General features: G+C 44.9%; 2 protein-coding genes across 10 annotated transcripts in view; one reads left to right on the forward strand and one right to left on the reverse strand.

Moving 5' to 3' along the window:
* Cdadc1 (cytidine and dCMP deaminase domain containing 1) overlaps positions 1-21,440 on the forward strand; it is a 77,820-nt gene that overhangs the window by 46,487 nt on the left and 9,893 nt on the right. Inside the window, exon 9 of one of the 2 annotated variants that reach the window (XM_074043428.1) lies at positions 5,155-7,792. The exons of the other annotated variant lie outside the window; for it this stretch is intronic. Coding sequence (XP_073899529.1) covers positions 5,155-5,159 — 5 coding nt within the window. The 3' untranslated portion in view covers positions 5,160-7,792. Of the gene's footprint in view, positions 1-5,154; positions 7,793-21,440 lie in introns of those variants that run through there. 2 annotated transcript variants of the gene reach the window in all.
* Positions 7,837-21,440, reverse strand: part of Cab39l (calcium binding protein 39 like) — a 126,631-nt gene continuing 113,027 nt past the window's right edge. For all 8 annotated transcript variants that reach the window (XM_074043431.1, XM_074043430.1, XM_074043432.1 and 5 more), the window contains 2 exons: positions 21,282-21,425; positions 7,837-9,536 (listed from right to left, as the gene is read on the reverse strand). In XM_074043431.1, the coding sequence (XP_073899532.1) occupies positions 9,357-9,536; positions 21,282-21,425 (324 nt within the window). In that variant the 3' untranslated portion in view covers positions 7,837-9,356. The remainder of the gene's footprint in view (positions 9,537-21,281; positions 21,426-21,440) is intronic.

Genomic DNA, 21,440 nt, shown 5'->3' on the forward strand with positions numbered 1-21,440 from the left:
TGGAGGACAATCATTTCCCATTGTTGATGCTTCCTTCTGGGCATAGCCAGAGGACCCCCACCCACAAATGCCATTTCAATGGCCCAGAAATTTCAAGAATAACAGCGCTCTCCCTCTGGGGGTTGCCAGGTGAATGGCCCTTGGTTGAGAGAAGCTATCAATCCACCTTCCCCATCTGTCTTCAGTGTTCCTCAAATGTCAGGCTGGACTGTAATGCCCCAGCAAGGAAGAAATTACCACAGCCTCATGGGAGCTGTCCTCACTATTAAACTATTATATTTAGGGAATTACCCTCCCCACCATCCCCCTCATTTCCATTCCTGTCCTTGCTCCGTCACACAGACCTCTTTGTCTCACCCTCTACCTCGTGAATTGCCCTTTAGTCCTTGAAAGTGGCTTTGTGTTCCTGCTGTCCGGTGACAACCTCCCACCCCTCCTGAAAACTCACTGTGTCATCGCCATCGGTTTGCATGTTGTCACATTACATAATTCAATTTCCAGCCCACAAAGTAGAGTTACATCCACTTTATGGGTAAGGAGATAGAGTCTCCAGCTAAGCGACTACCCAAGGTGGCACTGCTTGCTCGTCACTGGCAAATCATACAGAACCTCCTTCTGCTCCCAAGTTCATAGCGTTCGTAGTGCTTCACAGTGTTCGCCAGCGTTTGGCCATCTCTGACGTCTTTCTTTCCATCTACAGCTCTGCTTGTCTCCTGTGGAGTGGCCGCAGTGGCCGCAATTTTCCACCCTTCCTGTCACATCCGTTGCAAATGGCTTTGCAAGTTCCTCCCATCAGCAGGTGGAGTCTATTTCTTCACCCTTGATTTTGGGCTCCACAGAATGAGGCAGAAACATCCTCGGTCCGGTTCAGACATCAGGTGGCAAGGAGTCTGTGGGTTTCTCTCTTACTCTTTGGTGTTTCTGCCGCCACCAAACACGTGAAGCAGAGCCACCTCGGGCTGGCCAGCCTAGATTAGGTGACTGCCAGCCAACACACAGACCTGAGAAAAACTAACTGGTTTTAAGAGATTGCGTTGGGGGCTTTGCTAAGCAACACAATCCTCTAATTCTCAGCCAGACTTCCTTCCCTTGACCCCCTGCTCCTTTCCCTCCATGGCTTGAAAGCCTGTCCTGGCTTTCTGAGTGTCCTCAACTGGTGCTTACTACACAAGCAAAGCCACCTCTCTGCGTCCCACAATTCCTGATGGCCTCACCCTCCCCTGTCCCCACTGCCTTGTGTGGTGATGGTGGTGGGTGCCCTGAAACTTCCCTTCCCTGGCTATCAGGTTGATTCCCAGCCCCCTTCAGGTTCTTGTTTGTCTTTTCTTCTCCCTCAGAGGACCTCATCCTCTCCTGTGACCTCAAGGGCCACCAAGTGCTGACAGTGTTTCCAAGCCTGTGTTCTTCCCAATCCCCGAGGCCATGTATGCCCTCCACTTGGCAGCTCCAGAGCTGACCCGTTCACATAGGGAAGGCCTGGCCTGGAGGAGAGATGGTGGCTGGGGCCCAGAAAAAGATACTATAAGAGTCCAGGTGAGAGGTGATGTGGCCCATGGGACATCAGGGTCACCAGGAGCCCTGTCAGAGCTGTAGAGTTGGGGCTTTTAACTTTATTCAGTGTGGTGCTGAGGATCGAACCCAGGGTCACAAGCCAGGCAAGCACTGCCACTGAGCTACAACCCCAGCTCAGGAGTTTTGTTTTGGGACTCAGGTGTGGGAAGTCCTGCAGCCTTCCCCAATCCCTGTTAACTTTTTTATACCCAAGAATTAGGCATCTGTCTCAAACTCACGTCACTGCATCAGTCATTTGATCAATGAGTAACTTCTGTGTCACCCAGGTCATGGGTCCTGTTAGCTAGAAATAGCCCAGCAGGAACACAGAAAAGACCATGCCTCGTTCTAGCCACCAGAGGGCAACATGTCCCAGAAATTGATGCAAGCGCGGCGCAGATGAGAAACTAGAACCAGCACTGCCAGATCCTATGGGATTTGGAAATTGGAGGGAGGAGTAGATGGAGGGGACAGGACAAGAGAGTGAGGCGCACTGGGGAACTGCAGATGGCTGGCTGCAGCATTGACGGTCAGGGAGGGGGAGGAGTAGGTTGGCAGGAGGGTGACACTGGAGCAGGAAGTCATGGAAAGCTTTTAAGCAGAGGAACACCACCATTATTTTGTACCTTAAAACTGTTCCTCCAGCATCAGTATGGACAGTCCTTCAGGCTGGAGAGGAGGGAGCAGCATGGGGATTGGATGGCTGGTGTTTGGCTCATGGTTTGGTCCATGGGACAGCCCAGGAGGGTGAGTTCCCTGGGAACCAGGAGAAGCGGGGGTTGTAACAAGAGCCTGCCTCCCCTCTGCGGCCCAGAGGGCAAGTCACTTGAGGACAGAGCCAGCAATATTGTGGCCTTGGAAGGCCCTAGGAAGAGGTTTCTCAGAGGAGGTGAGGAAGACCAGCAGGAGGGGTTGTGGGTAACTTGGGGGTGAGGAGAGGCAGCCCCCATCAGCTGGAGAGAGACAGGCATTTCCTCTGAAGGGGCAGAGAGACAGAAGTGGGGAAGTTGAAGCGATGGTTTTTTAAGGTATGGTGACCAGGCGGGATGCAGAGCAGAAAAGAAGGTGGTAGAGGAAGAGAAGTAAAGATGGTGAGCTCTGATAGGCTGGAGAGTAAGTTTTCTGGGACAGAGAGGGAGAAAGAGTGTGCAAGGCAGGGTGCTGGGGTGTCTTCTCCCAGCCTGGAGAAGAGAGGCAGGAAAGTAGCCTGCTGGCGTAGAGGGAAGAGGAAATCAGTCATGGCCAGGGTGCAACTTGCACAGTGCCTCATGGAACCCAGAGTGATTATCTAAAGAAGTCGGCTGAGGGTTTGGAGTGTGGCTAGGAAAACATGCAAGGGAATCAGCACCACGGAGGGCTATCAACAACCCCTCCAGGAATTGTCTCATGGAAATCCCTTCCTGTGGCTCCTCGTCATCATCCATCTGCACTGCAGGCCTGTCTCCCTTCCTACAGGCAGGCTCTCCAAGCCAGGTTTTGGGCATCTTGAGCAGGTTTCTAGCCTGGTCCTGAAAGATTAGGCAGACTGGACTTTGAGCAGGCAGGGGTGTGCCTTCAGAAGCCCAGAGCCAAACACACCCCTAGGGGCAAAAGAGTCCTCACTCTGGGCCCAGCTAGAGGCAGCAAAGACCCACCCAGCTGCTTCAGGACATGGCAGTGAATGTGCCTAAGTGCCGAAAACGTGTCCTGCCACATTCCACTCTGTGGAGACCAGAGCTCCTGCCCTGCAGTGACCTGGGAGAAGCTTTGGGGTGCCTCCTAGGAAGGGACAAGAGGAGATGCTCTCAGTTGGGCCAGGCTAGCCTGCTTCCCTGAAGCTTTTGGACCATAAGCAGCAGCCACTGTTCAGGGGTCACACCAGCCTCCTTGGCACCCCAACACCCCACCAGGAGGTATCCTGTGACTGCTTCACTTGATGGCAAATTGACTGGTAGACTTGTCTCCACGGGCTGGTAGGAACCCCAGGAGTAGCCTCTTCCTCAGGACCTTGCAAGGAAAGGGACAGCACCAAGCCAGAAGGGGCTGGACCTGCAGGGACAGAGCCTCTGTCTAGTGGGGGTCCCAGGGGTCTGGTCGGTTTCCCCTCCTTACTCTGGCCTGCTTGCCTCTGCTCCATTTTCCTGGTGCCTGGTCACATGCCATGTCTGCATTCAGAGGGGCACAGAAAGCCAACAGCTGGAGAAAGCCACCATGCTTGGAAAGCATCCCTGGTCAAGGTGAAGGGCACAGCTGGTGCTGGCAGATGCTGCCGGCTGGCTGTGGGCACACCTTCTTCCTCCTTCGTCCACACCCTGGGTAGCACAGACTCCCATTCATCCAGCAGGTCAAGGCTATGTGAATGTCACACTCTGTGCCTGGAGAAAAGGAGTGGCTTTTTCCCCAGAGGGACAGCAGTCTGTAGCTAGGGCCTCGCCCCACCGGAGTCCTGGGTCCTGATGTCCCTGCCTCCAGGTCAGGAAAAGGGCAGGGCTAGGGTACACTGCAAGACCCTGGCCCAAGGTCAGCCACCTTGTTCTGATGGTACTTTTGTTTGTCTTGAGACGCGGCTATCTCTGTGATGTCCAGGCTAGTCTCACTTTGTTTTCTGTTTTTATTTGGGCAGTCCTGGGGTTTGAACTTATTCAACCACTTCTATAATCTATGACAAGCATAGTTTTCCTTGGTTTTGTTGTTCTTTTTATTTTTTTCTTTTTGTGACAGGATGGCCTTGGACTTATTTCTGCCTCAGCGTCCTGATTATTGGGAATTTAAGCGCCTCACGCGCTTGCCCACTTGAGCCACTCTGCCAGCCCTTTTTTATGTTGGGTATTTTCAAGCTCCTGGAAAGTTAAGTTAACAAGCTGGAGTTCATTTCTAGAACTCCCTCTCCTGTGTCCAAATGAATTTGGGCTGAGATTTTCTTGTGCTTTGTGATACGGTCTCAGGTGACCTTGGTGGGCCTGGAACTCACCATCTTCCTGCCTTAGCCTCCTGAGTGCTGGGATTACAGGTATCACCATGATGCCCAGTTTAGGGTCACTTTTAAGAGCAAGCCGTGTCAGCTGCAAGGGGAGGTGGAGTGGGGTGGGATCGTGTGGCCCCAGGTGGCCAGTGTTGTCACAGACTTGCTGGGTCTTCTTGTGGCTGGACTCCCTGTTCCCCTGTACCTTCTCCTTTAGCTTCTCCCAATGAGCTCCAGCCTGGGCACCCTGTGGTACATGGAACTACTGTTCTGTCAGTCTCTGTTGACCTGGGCGCAGTGCCAGTGCAGTGGACAGACCCTCAGCTCCTGTCTCAAGGGGTCTACCCCCTACAGTGGTCCCTTACATCCATCACTAACCAGCATGGAGAGTTCAAGGATGTTGGATGAATGGATAAGTGGGTGGCACTCATTTATTTTGGCCTCTTTAAGCTTTAAATTTCAGAAGACTAAACTAGGTGATCTTATTTTTCCAACCTTTCCTAAAAGACAAATTACTTAGTCTATTACAATGTGTTCCCCAAAGGGCCCATATAATCACAGCTTCTAAAGCAACAATGACTCACAGTATGGCAGTTAAATTGCCTTATGTTAAATTAACTGATGGTAAAGGGTTGTGACTTTGCATTCATGGTGACTTTTAGGGTGACTGCACACCCTTCTCTCTGAAGAGGAGTGATGAGGGCAGGAGATGGCCCAAGGTACTCGACATCAGCTTCAGCCAGAGACAGCCCCGTCACCCTGGACCACTGAGGAATGTGAAACAGGAGTAGCTGGCTGGGTGTCAACTGGTCCTATCAGGAAATCGAAGCCCATGTTATGACCACCTGACAAGCCAGCCAGGAAAATGCAGCAGGTGCAGAACTGTAGCCTGAAATCCATGCCTGTGAAGTGGAGCATTGCTCACAAGGGAAAAATTCAAGCTCAAATGCTCCTGTCCTGCACAGAGGTCAAACTTGATCTTTCAAACATCAAGCAACCAAGTGGAGTAAAGGCAGCCCCTCGAATAAGTTTCACTTCTGAATGTTTCCACTGAGTTACCCTCTAGGACTGGTACACAGGATTCTCTCTTTTTCTTGGGCCTTAAGGATAGGAAGTGGCTGCCCCAGGGGGAAAGCAGAGTAGCTGGCCTGGGGGCAGTGGCCTGGGTTGCCAGTCTGGTTTCCTACACTTGGACTTTGGGGGTCAGGATCCTAAGGCCTGTTCTGCTGCCAGCTATTCCATTTTTTTTTTTTTGTGGTACTAGGGTTTGAACTCAGCACCTCACACTTGCTAGGCAGGCACTCCACCACTTGAGTCACTCTGCCAGCCCCTTTTTTGTACTGGGTATTTTTGAGATAGGGTCTTGGTTTTGTTGCCCAGGCTGGCTTTAAATCTTGATCCCCCTGATCTCTGCATCCCGAGTTGCTAGGATTATAGGCAGGAGCCACTAGTGCCCAGCTCCTCCACTTTTCTGAAGCTCCATGTTCTGCCCCCCCCACCCCAACCCCGGGCACACTTGGCTCCAATGTCCCTATAGGCTGCGCACAGGCTGGGCTCATTGGTCTATTCTGCTTTGCCTTAACCATGGCTGCCACACACCAGTGTCTCCTGGATTTCAAAACCAAATCACACATTATTCATTATTCATACCCATCTTCAATCTTTTCAGTCTTCCTAGGCAGACCAACTCTAGTTTTTCAAGGTTTCCTTATAGCATATATTTCAGACCTTTATCCAACTGTGATCCCTCACTAAAATATCCAAAACCCCATCTGGGTGTGGTGGCTCTCACCTGTAATTCCAGCTACGTGGGAGGCAGAGATTGGAAAGACTGCAGTTTGAAGACAGCCCAGGCAAAAAGCTAGCAAGACCCCATCTCAATAAATAAGTTGGGTATGGTGACATGAGGGCAAAAATGCAAGACCCTCTGTAGAATGACTAAGCAACAAAGGGCTGACAGAGTAGCTCACGTGGTAGAGCACCTATCTAGCAAGCATGAGGCCCAGAGTTCAAACCCCAGTACCGCTAAAAAAAACCCAAACCAAACAAACAAACAAAAAAACCCATCAAAAAACCGTTCTGGAAAAACATCCATGAAAAGACAGTGATTATTCATGTCAGATGTACAATAAGCTTTTCGATAAAACAAAAAAATTAATTACAGACATAAAATCTTAACTTTCTCTGCTAGCGTACTTGTAATGAAAGGTCTATCCTTTGCACTAGCACAATTCTGTGGTTTTGAATTTCATCCCTGTCACATTATTACTGTCACTTCCAGATGGTGCTGCATGTCATGGGAGAGGCTCAGACTAACCACCATGGCTAGCAATGGAGGCCTTGGGCACTCCCAGCCCCTCCCTGGGTGTACCTGCTGCCCCCTAGAGTCATCAAAGGACTCCAGAACACTTTCAAGGGGTGTGTGCTACAGACATTTTCTCCAAAAGCAATCCTAGCCTTGGGAAGACGCCTGGCTTTAGCTGAGAGCTGGGTCCAAGAACATTACGATCTTTGTCCTGCCTGGCCTCACTCCAGGACCGTGCACCCCAGAGCCTCCCAGGCAGCAGCAGGGAAAGCACTGAGGAGGTCCCAACACCCACCATGACCTTGCCCAGTTCACAGCGCTGTGATGGAGGGAAAAAGCGAGTGGGGCTTAGGCCCCCATGGGTTTCTGTCTAGTGTGTCCCACCCTAGATCTGGGATAACTTCTCAAACCCTCCACGTCCTCAACTATTGAAAAGGATGGCTCCTAGCCATGGTGATGTATAAAGTTAGTGCCTGGTGGGTGACACCTGGTAAAAGGCAGCTCTCAGCAACTGGTGGGTGGGGCTGGACAGGGTCCTGTGCTACTAGAGTGCACAGGTAGATGGTGCTGGGGCCGTCCCTGCTGGGAGCAGCGACACGACCACAGCTGTGTGACCAGCATGTAGAGGAATGAAACCGGCCAGAGTATGTGGTACCTGTTTATTTAGTCAAGTCTTTATTTAAATGTGTGCTTTGAAATAGCTCATTAAATATGACCTTTTCAAAATTCAATTCTCACAATATTTACAGTGATCTTTGTGCAAACATATTTTGACTGTGAGCTTCCTGTTCCCCCTTTCAAGTGACTTTATAAACTCACAACACAATGAAACCCTGGCTACTTCATTTATTGCGTATGAGACTTGATAGTTTCTGTCTGACAGGTTCAGAGCTGGGATAAGGGCATGCTAGGGAAGAGCTAATTCAAGCCCAAAGGAAATAAAGTGTTTCTTTATCGAAAAAGAATTAGGAAGCTTTGCTTTCTGGTTGAAAACATGCATCCCATGGTGTTGGGGCACAGAATTAAACAACCAAATACATTTCCAATGGTTCGTTCACCTTCATTTTTTAATATTTACACTCATCTTTTTTAATCAAATTTAAAGCAAACCCAGAAATTCAGATTCTAAGGGACTCTAGACTGTCAGGGAATGTCATAAAGATAATCTGACTTCAGTGACTAAGGAATGCAGGTCGCCAGGGGCTGCCACTGACCCCCACTTGCCGGCCCTGTCTGGAGCTGCTAGAAGAGGTATGGCAGGTACTCCCCAACACACACCCTGGCCACAAAATGGGACGTAATGCTGCAGGCACAGAGTCTGCACAGGGCACTGATCCTGGGAAGCCTTTCTCTTCATCTCTGGGCAGAGAAGGATGTGACTGACAACAGGAAACACAGCACCTGCAGAGTTTCTATGGAAGGCAACAACTCGTAATTTATAAAGAATGCTGATGAGCAATTGTACCATTGATGTCTTGTAAATATAGCTCTAAAATTCCATCTTATACATCTGATGTCTGAAAACATGCCATGACCTTTGTAGAACTGATTTTTTGCTCCCATACCTTTTAAAGGAATATAAATTAACTTCGTAATTATCCTATTGTGCAAAACGGTGTTTGGAATGGACCAAAATTTGTATATTTTTCTACCTTTTCACAGAAGAACTTGATAGCAGTTACAGAATGACAGCTTATTAGAAAACAAACTTCAGCCATCTGAGAACTTTTCTGTGTGTGAATCACTCCCTCTCCCAGGGCGATAACCCCATATTGATGGAGTCTTCCACCGCACCCTCTAGACCCATGGTTTGAGTCAGTGCAATGACTCCTGCACATGGTCATCACAAAGCATTCCTCCCATAAGACCATCATGGCCTCGTGCCCTTAGAGGTCCATACGGAGCAAGTGACTCTATCTGGAACCATGCATTTATAGTTCTCTAGTGGGCAGGTCACACCCCATGGGTCCTCTGTGCCCCAGTGTCCCCTGCTGACCCACTCCAGCCCTCCTCACTGACTAGCATGCTGCTTGCTGCAGGTGCAGTGGGCCCTGGGTGGAATGTGGGACACTGAGCAGACAATGAGCTGGGAGGGGACTCCAGAAGTCAGAACCACTAATTAGTCAGAAGGTAACAGGCAGGAAACAATGGGCTACACAGGATCGACAACACCAGCCCTGTCTACTGGGATTTTTTCATGTAAGTGCAGACAAGTAGAGCTATTCCTCTCCCTACTTCCCCACCTCAGGAAGCAGAAGAGCCACCATTCGAGTTCCTCCTACTTGTGACTCACGGTGACTCAGGGCTCAGCTCCATGAGTTAAACTTGCTTTTATAAATACCTAATACAATGGTTCTGATTTCACATAAGTAATCAGACTTGATTAAAATGAATATATTACTCTAGGTTAATGTTTCCATTAGATTGTTTATATTTCATCTACCCTGAACAACTGAGAAAAAACAGGCACCTCCAAAACCTTCCCAAGAATGACATTCTGAAGTGACATTGTACAAACTGGGCAAGGAGACAATGGCTGTGGCGGGCAATGGGAGGTCTTCACGGGGCTGTTTTCTTCAGGTCTCGAATCTGCTTGATCAGATAATTCTTCTCATCAGTGAACTGCTCATCGTCCGTCCTTTCTTTTTGGAAGCTACTCAGAAACTCAATGAGTTTGGGTTGATTTTTGAGCAGAATCTCCACGATAGGCTGTGTTTTGTGAGGACTGGCCACAAACACCTGAAGCACAAGGAAACAGATACATAAGACAGGATTGCACACCAGGAACCGCAGAGCCCCTCATATTTCACATGTGCTTGGGTCACGCATACACACAGAGCCTCGGAGGAGCTTCCTTCCTGAACATCAGTGGGTCACCTTGCCCATCCACCTCCTTGCTAGCTTGCCAGGAGCACAGCAGAGCCATCGTGAACATTTTTTACTTTGATCTTGTTTCTATTTTAAATATTATTTTTAGACTATGAAATCTCTGAGGCAGAAAATAACAGACACCAATATATTTACCACACAAACTCAATAGATTTTTCTGTTTTACTATGAATCTCTCTTTTTAAGGAAATAAAACATTACAAATGGAACCAAACCCTTGCTTTCTACCTTTCCAACCCTACCTACCCCCCACCCACTGTGACCAGCCACCAACATCAGACATCCTTTGACCCATTCCCTCCCCCCACACATGCATGGAGACATGAACAGCATACACTATTTGAACATGCTTATCTTTTTAGAATTAATTTTTTGAGCAGGTAACACCCTCAAGTAAACTATTACCTTTCCTCTCTGGAAGCTGCAAACGGCAAAGTTTTCTTAGATATGTGGACTTTAAAAAAGTCCTCCCAGGTCTCCCCTTCCCCATTCTGCGGGAAAGTTCTGAGAGTCTACATATTCATAAAGTTTCACAAAGAATCCCATGATCTTTGTTGAAACCACCATCTTGGAGTAACACCTCAGCTAAGGGCCCAGGATGTAGCTCAGTGGTGGAGCACTTGCTTAACATGTCCTGGGTTCAAGTCCCAGCACTGCAAATAAAACAAGCAACTCAGTTCCGTTATAAAAAACAGTGACGCCCACAAGATGAAACAGTGACTGAAAACCGGGGATTAGACTGGTATACCACTTTGTTATGGACAACTCCCTGGTTACTGCTACATGCAGTTATAGCACTAGCAAAGAGATCAAAGAGTCCCTGGCAAGGTTGAGCCCTCAAGGTTCCTCCACCCCAGCAAGTGTGGGAAAGGAGAGAACCCCACAAGGATATTAGGTAACCATTTTAGGAGGCTCCAAAGAGTTGGTCATAAGGTTAGATTTGGGGTATGGAACAGGAGTGCTCACGGTGTAGGCAGATGTAAGCCAGCTCATGAGTTACAGAGAGCATTTTTACATGAGCTGGCCACAGAAGAAAGTGTTCCAGGAATATGGAATTGCAGCAATGAAAGCCCTGAGATGGGGTGGCAGCCATGGGAACACCAGCTACAGCCTGTGTGGGAGGCTCAAGGGCCTCCCATGCAGGCCCCCAGTCTTACCTGTGTCTAAATACCACCTCTCTTAGCAATTAGTGGTGTGTCCACAGCAAACTCTTTTAACCTCTGAGCTAAGTTTCCTTAGCCAGAAACAAGAAGACCATACCAGGCTGGCTGAGGCTAAGCCAGAAGTGTCACATACTGTGGTGAGTCTCCTGAGGCCACCTGTGTGGTCATTGCTGTGTGCAGACTCCTGACACTGAGGGGAAAAGCCTGGCCTTGATTTAGGGCCCTGTCACTGCCCCATCACCCTGGTGTGGTCATCTATGCATGTGACCTTGTGATGCCTATTTACAGCCATCACGGCCAACCTCTGCCACTAACTGGGCAGAGGGCTTTGCACTCATCAGAACACTTAATCTGCATAAGAGCCCTGAAGTTTAATAGCTGTTATCTTGTGTGATAAATAAGGAAACCGAGGTTTAATGAAGCTAAGAAACTTGACTGCATACTATTATGGTTGAAGTGTGGACTATGGGGCATACTGCCTGGGTCCACGCCCCAGCATCACCACATATTAGCTGGATGATCGTGTCTGTGCCTCAGTTTCTTCACCCGGAAAATGGGGATAAGGACACCACCTTTGTGTCATTAGGTAACTGTGAGGCCAAATGAGAACATTTCATTCATTCTCCTACATGCATTTATAGCTCAGAAGATGAAACTCTGCTGCTCTTGTCAACTCCTGGCTCTAAACCTGCCAAGAAGTCTGCGAGATCCTTTTCCTTCCTGTCACAGGTCACCTGACCTGGCTGGGTTGGGCTTACCCTAGGTAAGCAGTGAGTGCTGCCAGAGAACTCCTACATGCATTTGAATAGTGCCCAACAGGGCAGGCATCCTGCAGATGTCAGTACCAGGGACTAGTGCTCTGCTCTTGCTGAGCTATATTTGAGCTGTTGAGTGCTAAAGATGGCATCAAACCCAAGATGCTCATCTGCATTTGTGAAAACTGACCAAACATGACATTTGCTAGGGCAGCTTCGGAAGTGGAAAACAAACCCCATGAATCTGTGATACTCAGCTCATTTGACAAGGGGCTTCTGATTAATTTCTTTCTGACATGGACGTGCTATATTAATCTTGATGTCCCTGTTCTTTCCATCAATGGCCTTGGAGCTTAGGCTCACTCAGGAAGCGCTGAGGAGCACAGAGCATCTCTGGAAAGACTGTGTGTCCCTGTGGCCACTGATCTCTGGCAGCACTCACTGCTTATCTAGGGTAAGTCCAACCCAGCCAGGTCAGGGGACATGTGACAGGGAAGGAAAAAGATCTTGCAGACTTCTGTTTGGCAGGTTTAGAATCAGGAGGTGACACAAGGAGCTTCTGAGCTATAAAGTACCCGAGGTTCCTTTTAAAAAACCACTGGGACAAGAAATCATAAAGTAAATTAGAACGTACCTTGAGACAAATGAAAACGAAAACACAACATACAGGAACTTATGAGAGGCACTGCACGCAAAGCAGTGCTCAGGGGGAAACTGAGCACTGCGAATGTCCAAATTCAAAAAGAAAGCCCTTCATAAAAGGAAAGGATTAATAAAGATTCCAGCAGAGATAAACAAAACAGGAGCTGGGCACCAGTGGCTCACGCCTGTAATCCTAGCTACTTGGGAGGTAGAGATCAGGAAGATCGCAATTTGAAGCCAGCTCTGGGCAAATAGTTCCAGAGACCCTATCTCAGAAAAACCTATCACAAAAAAGGGCTGGCAGAGTGGCTCAGGCAGTAAGAGCACCTGCTTACCAACACGAAGCCTTGAATTCAAACCTCAGTGTCACAAAAAACCTGAAACAAATAAAAACTACAGAGAGAAAGAATCGGTGAACCCAAAAGTCGATTTTTAAAAAAAGATAACAATAGTTCTTTTCTTTTTTGTATTATTGGGGCTTGAACTCAGGGCGTCTCATTTGGTAGGCAGGTGCAATACCACGTGGGCCATGTCCATAGTCTTAACGAGCCTCTAGTTAGACTGACAAGAGAGAAGACTCAAATTACTCAGAGCAGAAATGAAAATGGGAACATTTCTAACAATCTTAGAGAAACAAAAAAAGGATTATGAGAAAATATTATGAACAACTGTACACCAACATAATAGATAACTTATATGAAATGACAAATTTCTCAAGAAGAAATAAAAAATCAGAACAGACCCATGACAAGTGAAGAGATGAGAAACACCCAACAGAGAAAGCCTTGGGTCACATGACTCACTGATAAATTTCTACCAAACATTAAAGAACAAATTAACACTAATATTTCTCAAACTGGTTCTCAAAGAAGAAGGAACATTTTCTAGCTCATTCTATGAGGCCAGCGATACCTGATATAAACAGTGGACAAGACAACAAGAGAAAACTATAAGGCAATATCCTTTATGAATAAAAATGCAAAATCCTCAGTAAAATACTAGCTAAACCAAGTCAAGCTGCACGGTCAGCTGGGATTTACTCCAGAATACAAGGGTGGCTCCACATAAGACCAATGAATGTAACCATGTATGTTGGGTTCCACTGTGTTCCCAAAAAGATAAGTACAACTCTTAGGTCTCAAGTACTTGTGGATGTGAATTCCTTTGGAAACAGGGCTGTAATCAAGGTAAGATAAGGTCATACTAGATTAGGGGGCCCTAGTCCAATGGCTGTTATCCTTGTAAGACAAGGAGCTTTGGACATAGAGACAGTAGAGGAGAATGTCATGTCAAGATGGAGCTGCAGAATGGAGTGATGCACCTACAACCAAGGAATGCCACGGATTGCTGGCAACCACCAGAAGCTAGGAGAGAGGATGGAAAGATTCTCTCCAAGAGCCTCCTGAAGGACACCTAGACCTTGGACTTATAGTTTCCAGAACTGTAAGAGAATAAATATCTGTTGTTTTAAGCAACTGAGTCTGTGGTACACTGTTAGCCACCCTAAGAAACTAATATATCACATTAATTGAATGAAGGAAAACCATGCCATTATCTCATTTAATTCAGAAAGAATATTTGACAAAATCCAATGCCCTTTCACAATAAAAAACTCAACATGGGGTAACTAGAAGTTCACAAGCAAAAGAATGAACTTGGGCCATTATCTCACACCTTAAATACAAAGTAATTAAAAATCAAAGTACTAAGTATAAGGGTCAATAAAAGTTATATAGTTTATGACCCATATAAAACTTATATGTTTATGACCTTGTATTTGGCAGTGGATCCTTAGATATAATACCCAAAGCAAAAGAAGCAAAAGAAAATAGTTAAATTGAACTGCCTCAAAATTTAAAACTTTTGTGTATCAAAGGACATTATTAGGAGAGTAAGAAGAAAATCAACAGAATGGGGAGAAGATACTTGCAAATCTTCCACATATAAACAACTCTTACAACTCAACAACAAAGACAAACAAACCATCCAAGGGGGAAAGGACTTGAATTGACATTTCTCCAAAGAAGACATACAGATGGCCAATTAGCATGAAAAATGATCCAAATCATTACTCACTAGCGGAATGCAATCAAAACCACCATGAGGCATCCCTTGAAACCTACTAGGATGGTTACAATTAAAAATAAAACTGACAATAACAAGTGTGAGGATGAGGAAAAACTGGAGCCCCATACTAGGCTGGTGGTAACATACAGGGTGCAGTCTCTGGAGAAGTGTGGTATTTCCTCAGTAAGTTAAACACTGAATTACCACATCACTGAACAATTCCATTCCTACAAATGGAAAATATTTATTTAAACAAAGCTTGTGCTCTAATGTTCACAGTGACTATTCACACTAGCCCAAAGTGTTAACACCAAGTACCTATCAACTGATGACTAGATCTTCATGCAAGGGAATATTATGTGGCAGTTAATAGGAACAACATACTGATCTATCATGTCACAACATGGATTTTATTCCATTTATACAAAATTATCTAAAATAGGCAGATCCACAGAACGAGAAAGCCAAGGGCTAGGACAGGGGATGAGAGGGACTGCTTAATGAGTATAGGGTTTCCTTTTGGGTTGATGAACCGTTCTGTCACTACAAGTAGTGACAGGTGCACAACACTGTAAATATACTAAATGCCACTGAATTGTACACTTTAAATGTATGACACAATGGAATTTTACTCAGCCATGAAGAAAAATGAAATGTTATCATTTGCAAGTAAATGGATGGAACTGGAGAACATCATTCTGAGTGAGGTCAGCCAGGCTCAGAAGACCAAAAATCGTATGTTCTCCCTCATATGCGGACTTTAGATCTAGGCCAAATGCAGCAATGTGGTTGGACTTGGATCACAAGAAAGGGGAGAGCACATACGGGAGATATAGGAATAGGTAGAAAACCCAAAACATGAAAGTGTTTGATGTCCCCACTCCAGAGGAACTAATACAGAAACCTTAAAACAACAGGTTATCACTAGCAGGGGATCAGGAACCAATACAGAGATCACTTAGAGTTGAATCAACACGGGTCGTAACACATGGGCACATGTGTATAGCTACTCTTAACTCAACTAGCAAAAACACTTTGTCTTTCTTATTATGCTTATGTCTTTTCTTCAACAAAATCAGTCACAAGGGCAGAATGGGTCCTGCCTGAAACTGAGGAGGGGAGGGGGGGAAGGGTGGGGGAAGGGGGTGGGGTGGAGAAATGACCCAAACACTGCATGCACATGTGAATAAATGAACAAAAAAATATATATATATATATAAATTTGAATAAGCAACTTTAAAAAAAAAATAAAATGTACAATAATACAGTGAATTTCATGGGTACATGAATTTTACTATAATAAACTAACACTGTTACTTACTAAAAAAAAAAAAAAAAGTATTCCAGGCTTGTTTATACCATTACACAAAATGCCTGATGTTTATAACATCTATTAGCATGTTAGGAAATCACACACTGGGCCAAACTGTCTCTGGTTAGCGTCTGTTTACAAGGGAGTTGCAGTGAAATTCTGGCTAAAAATTGTCTGGCATTTTGTGGTAACTACATAAATAACTCACAATGGTATTTCTTAAAAAAAAAAAAAGATTAACTATATTGGACACACTAAGCTTCTGTTTCAAAACTGTTGTGGAATTTGCAGACTGGCATCATTGGATCAAGTCCTCTGAGTCCACACACAGTACCGTCAACCTCAGAAAAATGTTCTGAGGTTTTTAAGTTCTGAAATTCTCCTGATTTCTGTTTTTTTAATGGCTCCTGAACTCTGCTACCTCTGAAGGTGGTTGCTCACTAGGTTCATCTACTGTCCTGGTGCATCATGCTCCCTGGGGGGCCCTGGGACACTGAGGGACTTGTCAGGACTCAGGTGGACCACTGATCCCCAGGAAAGAGCTTCTAACTCCAGGTGTGGTAAACTGAATCCTTTGACTTCCATGTCCAGAGTAGCTTCTTGGGGTTTTCCCCACTGTCCTCATTTACTAAAACAATAAAAAATAAAGAAAATGCTATTTTCAAAGCACCTAAAACAAGGTAAACAAATGAAACTGCCTGTGACTTCTTTGTAAATTACAGTCTTATTATCTGTGCCTCTTAATTTATATAACAAGTCTCAGAAATGTGATTAATGGGAACTGGAGGTGTGTCTCAAGTAAAGTGGTAGAGTCTACTTTGCAAGAGTGAAGCTCTGCAGCAAATAGTCCTACCAAAGTAAATAAATAAAAGAAGTGATTCATGGACTTCCCAAGCACAATTACAGAAAGGCGAATATCATGACCACAACTCATACATTTCTAATTTAAAAAACAAAATATATATTCTTTTCCATTTTAAACTTGAGTGCTTTTTACGAAAAATTTAAAAATCTCTGTCTTGTATACTCAGTCACTGATTTCTTTCTCTCTCTTGCCAAGAGGGACCTGAGCCAGATAAGGAACCAGAGGGTCTGTCCCCAGCTTTGTAGGCCTATCAGTGATGTGTGCCATAGGCCGGGAATGCTTTGGATATGTTACCTGGAAGTTATTCACACAAAATTCCATCACATGGAAGTGTAAAATAAAGCAACCATATCCTTATTCAAATGAATACCAACATGGTTAATAAAAACTTGGAATATTTTTATATAATACTCGTTAGTACCAATCAGGGACAGCTAACTTGTTTCTCCTGTTTAAGAAACAAGGACCTGACCCCTGCCTTTCTGATCTAGTTTGTGGGTCTATGAGCACTGATGTGTCGCACTAGGCCTAGATGGGCCTCACTGCACATCTAGGGAGGAAGAAAACCCTGGGAAGAAAGTGAGGATGGCAGAAGTCAGCAGGCCGGAAGTTCAGGATGTTCTAGAAACCTCTAGAATCGCCTGCAATCCTCCCCCTACTGCCACCATTCTGTCATTACTTTGCATATACAAGTGATGAATGTGGAAAACTAGGGAGATGAAGAAAAGCACAAAGAAGCAAGTAAAAAATCACTTATCAGGCTGGGCCTATAGCTCATGGGTGAACACTTGCCTAGCATGTGCAAGGCCCTGGGTTGGTCCCCAGCACCAAAAAAAAAAAATCACTTGACTCCTTTACCCAAGGGTAACCTCTGTGAATATGTGGTGCAAATCCTTTATTGTTATTTTCTGTTTGCATAGCTATATATAAATATATTTTAAACAAAAATGGGCTTGCATTCTGTACATAATAGTTTGTAACCTGCTTTTTCACTTAAGCATGTGTTTTTAAACACACCATTTATAGATTCTTTGTATGCCAAGTGAGCTGATCACTACTTACAAGATATAGTCAGGACTTGAGTCCCACACACTGCCTGAGAGGGCTTGCTACTCACTGGGCATTGTGCTAAACAGTTAATATGCCTGTGTCCTTTCCTTACAACCACCCTGGGAAGAAGATACTACTTTCACTCTCTAGGTGAGGCTTAGAACAGGTAAAGCAGGATCCTGGCTACAGGTTGTTGGGTTGGCTTTTGTATTTTGAAGAAGCTGGAATAGGCCTTTTGTTTTCATGGAAAAGGTTATTGTGGCAATGACCAGGAGTGACAGTGGAACACTCAGGACCATTCCTGGTGCTGGTGGTGCCTGAGTCCAGGAGTTCTGGGTGTAAGTCCAATGTCACAAGTCACCCCTTCCAGGGTTTGGTAGGAAGAAACAACAGGTTGTTAAGGAAGGTAAAAGGGGAAGAAAAGGGGAAGATCAGCTAGGACTGCAATGACATAGTCTCATGACCCATTATCTTAGAACTAGAGTACAGACTTTAACTTAACTCTCTTGTTTTGCAAATGAGGAACTGGACCCAGATGGGTATGTCTAAATTCGCTGCTGGCAATTGAGGCAGAACAAAGACCTGGGTCTTTGGACTTCTCTCCAGGGTTTTCCCATCACGCCACCTTGCTGGTCAGGGCTTCTGAGCTGGGAAAGGGCATCTCACGAAGGTCCATGGACCTGGTGGTACTGGGTGCCATATTTTCTGCACCTTTTCAGAGGGTGCTCTGGAGGAAAAACTACTAATAAAAAACTGAAAAAATTCTCAGCTGCTATTTTTTTCCTAAATAGCAAAATATTATTTTGGGGAAATAAACAATTGAATTTATACTCCTGTGGAAGGAACATCATTAGGGTACAGGGTAGGCTGAATTTACACATGTATAAGCAAACAAGTGGCCAACTATTTTTAAAAGTCCTTACTCTGTGCAACAATTAGAGAGCTCAAATGCTGATCTTCTGAGGATGGAAGCAGGTTATTTTATTTTGCCACCTACTGAATCCTTCTATAGCACTGTCTTTTTGAACAAAATTATATGAGGCTTGATCTCCTCTGGGATGATAGAGTACACTTCCGTGGGGACTGAGTGACATGACACACAGCATTCTACAACAATCTCTTCGGTCAGAAAGGTCTTAAGAAGAAGGCCTATCACTTTCCTATAGCACTATGTCTTGGTTTCATACAATTTGCTTATTTTTATGAAATAACTCTAACAGAGACACAAGGACAAGGACTAAAAATGTCCTTGAAGGCTGCTGGACACTTTGCCAGGTGTCTTTCATTCTGCTCCCACCCCTCTCCTGAGCTGATCACTGTCCTGAATTTGGTGTTCATTTCATGTCATTTCTATATATGTTTTTGGACTATAACTGCATATGTATGAATCTATCATAATGTCATTTGCGTGTTTTCAAACTTCAAGTGCCACTCAACAAAATGTTTCTGTAACTGAGCTACAGCTCAGATAGTAATATCTGGCAGGATAGAGTCCCCCACCTCCTTCTTCAAAATAGCCATGGATAACAAGTGACACCTGAACCATGCAAATTTTATAATCAGCTGTCAAACTGCAGGAAAAGTCCTATTAGGATTTCAACTGGATTGAATGGAACTTATAAATTAAGTTAGGATTTGAATTATCCTAGTGGATAATAAATAGCTGGTGACAGAAAGACTAATTTTTTTTTTTCTTTTTTACTTTTTGAGACAGGGTTTTGCTATGTAATCCAGACTGGCTTCAAATTCAAGATCCTCCGGTCTGAGTCTCGTGAGTGCTGGGAGTTTAGACATGCACCACAACACCCAGCTCTCATTACCCTATAATGTCTGTAAGTGGGAGTCTGTTTCCCACTTATAGATTTATAAATTCCATTACTGAATATACAACATAAAGACCAAAAAAGTTCCTGGAATTTGCAAACACTTAATGCTACTCTAGATATTTATCAATCCTAAATCTGGCCAGATGCATAAATGGTGTATTGCAACATTACTCAGGAGTAGCAAAAGTAGAAGTAACTTAAATATCACTGACTTCAGTAACCAGAATAAATACACCTAGTGATAAATTGTGATGGCAACAAAGCTACTTGCTTTAAAGATTACATAGCGCTAAGTGATAAAATCAGGATAGCTATCGCTTGTATGATGTAGATACAATAACACGTGCATGGAAAATAAAATTTACTAAAATGTTTACAATAATTAGGAGTATGGGATTACAGATTAAAATTTTCACACATACATTTATTTATTTATTTGCAGTACTGGGCTTGAACTCAGGGCCTTCACCTTGAGCCACTCCACTAGGCCTATTTTTGTGAAGAGTTTTTCAAGATAGGGTATCATGGAACTATTTGTCCAGGCTGGCTTTGAAGTGCAATCTTCCTGATCTCTGCCTCTTAAGTAGCTAGGATTACAGGCGTGAGCCACCAGCGCCTGGCTTCAAACATACATTTAAATCTATTATTTAAAGTTTCTGGGTAGTGATTTTATTACCCTTATATCAAAAGAAAATATTAGGAAAACTCCACTTCTCTAAGTTAGCAATAAAGGAGCAGCAGCAGGTGCTGCTTGTACCATCAGGGTTTCCCTTCAAGTTCAAAGAGAAGAAGACCTCAGAAAGCAAAATGTTCAGAGGTTGACACTGGGGACCTGAGATCTAGCTCAATCTCTGGTTATTTTAGTAACTTCTGGGAAAAGGCATCACTTATTTTCTCAGTAGGAAAACATGAGACTTTCTTTTAAGAGAGAAAGAAGTACTGAGGGCCAGGTGTGATGGTTCATATTTGTAATCTCAGCTACTTGGGAGGCAGAGTTTGGGAAGATTGTGGTTTGAGGCCAGCCCAGGCAAAAAGTTAGTGAGACCACATCTCAACCAATAAGCTTGGCACGGTGGTAGGCTTCTGTAATCCTCACTATGTAGGAGGCATAATGAGGATAGTGGTCCAGGTCAGCCCCAGTAAAAATGTGAGACTTCATTTGAAAAATAACTAAAGCACAGAGGGCTGGAGGCCTGGCACAAGGGGTAGGGCACCTGCCTGGCAAGCACAAGGATCTGAGTTCAAACACCAGTACCCCACACACAAAAAAACAAAACACTGAGTTCTAGAGCAGCACACAGGGGCTTCCACAAGCTTAGCTTCATTGGATTTTCTATTTGATTTTTGGCAAGTACTAGAGAGATCTCATCAGGAGGGACAACCTCATTTATCTTTCAGTGGATTTGAACTTGAAAATAGCTTTATAGTCTTAACTGCAGGTATCAGGTGGCAGCCCCTGAGGTTAGGGCAAGTTGCTGTGGACATGTCATTTCTCTGAATTTATAATTCATATGTAATGGTCAGAGGCAAGCCTGCCTAACTGCAGCACTCAAGTAATGACTGGATGTAATTAGACCAGTGGAGAATGCAGTCTATAAATATTTTAAAAGAAAATGTTTAGAGATGTGTATTAGTTAGCAAACGCAAACTTTTTTCAAATGCACAGGCATTCATTAAAACAGTTCTAAATCTAAATCATGCAAAACGAAAAGACTGCCTATTTAATTTTCTCTCAAGCATAAAGGAAAGTAAAAAGCAGGGAGTTGCTATCTGAAACTGGGGGAAGGGCTGGCAGAGTAGCTCAAGTGGTAGAGGGCCTGCCTAGCAAGTGTGAGGCTCTGAGTTCAAACCCCAGTACTGCCAAAGGAAAAAACTGGTGGGAGCTGCAGCACTGTTTCTGCAATGTGCCCTTTACCTTAAAGACGTGGAAGGCTTCAAACTGGATGTTGGGGCTTTTATCCCGCAGGAGATTCATCATGAGCTTCAAGTTCTCGGGCTTGCTGACGTACTTGGTCATAATGGCGAAGTTGTGGCGGTCCAGGATCAGCTCACCTAGCAGCTACAAGAAAACACA

This window comes from Castor canadensis, chromosome 10 (assembly GCF_047511655.1).
Source record: "Castor canadensis chromosome 10, mCasCan1.hap1v2, whole genome shotgun sequence".
Classification (NCBI taxonomy): domain Eukaryota; kingdom Metazoa; phylum Chordata; class Mammalia; order Rodentia; family Castoridae; genus Castor; species Castor canadensis.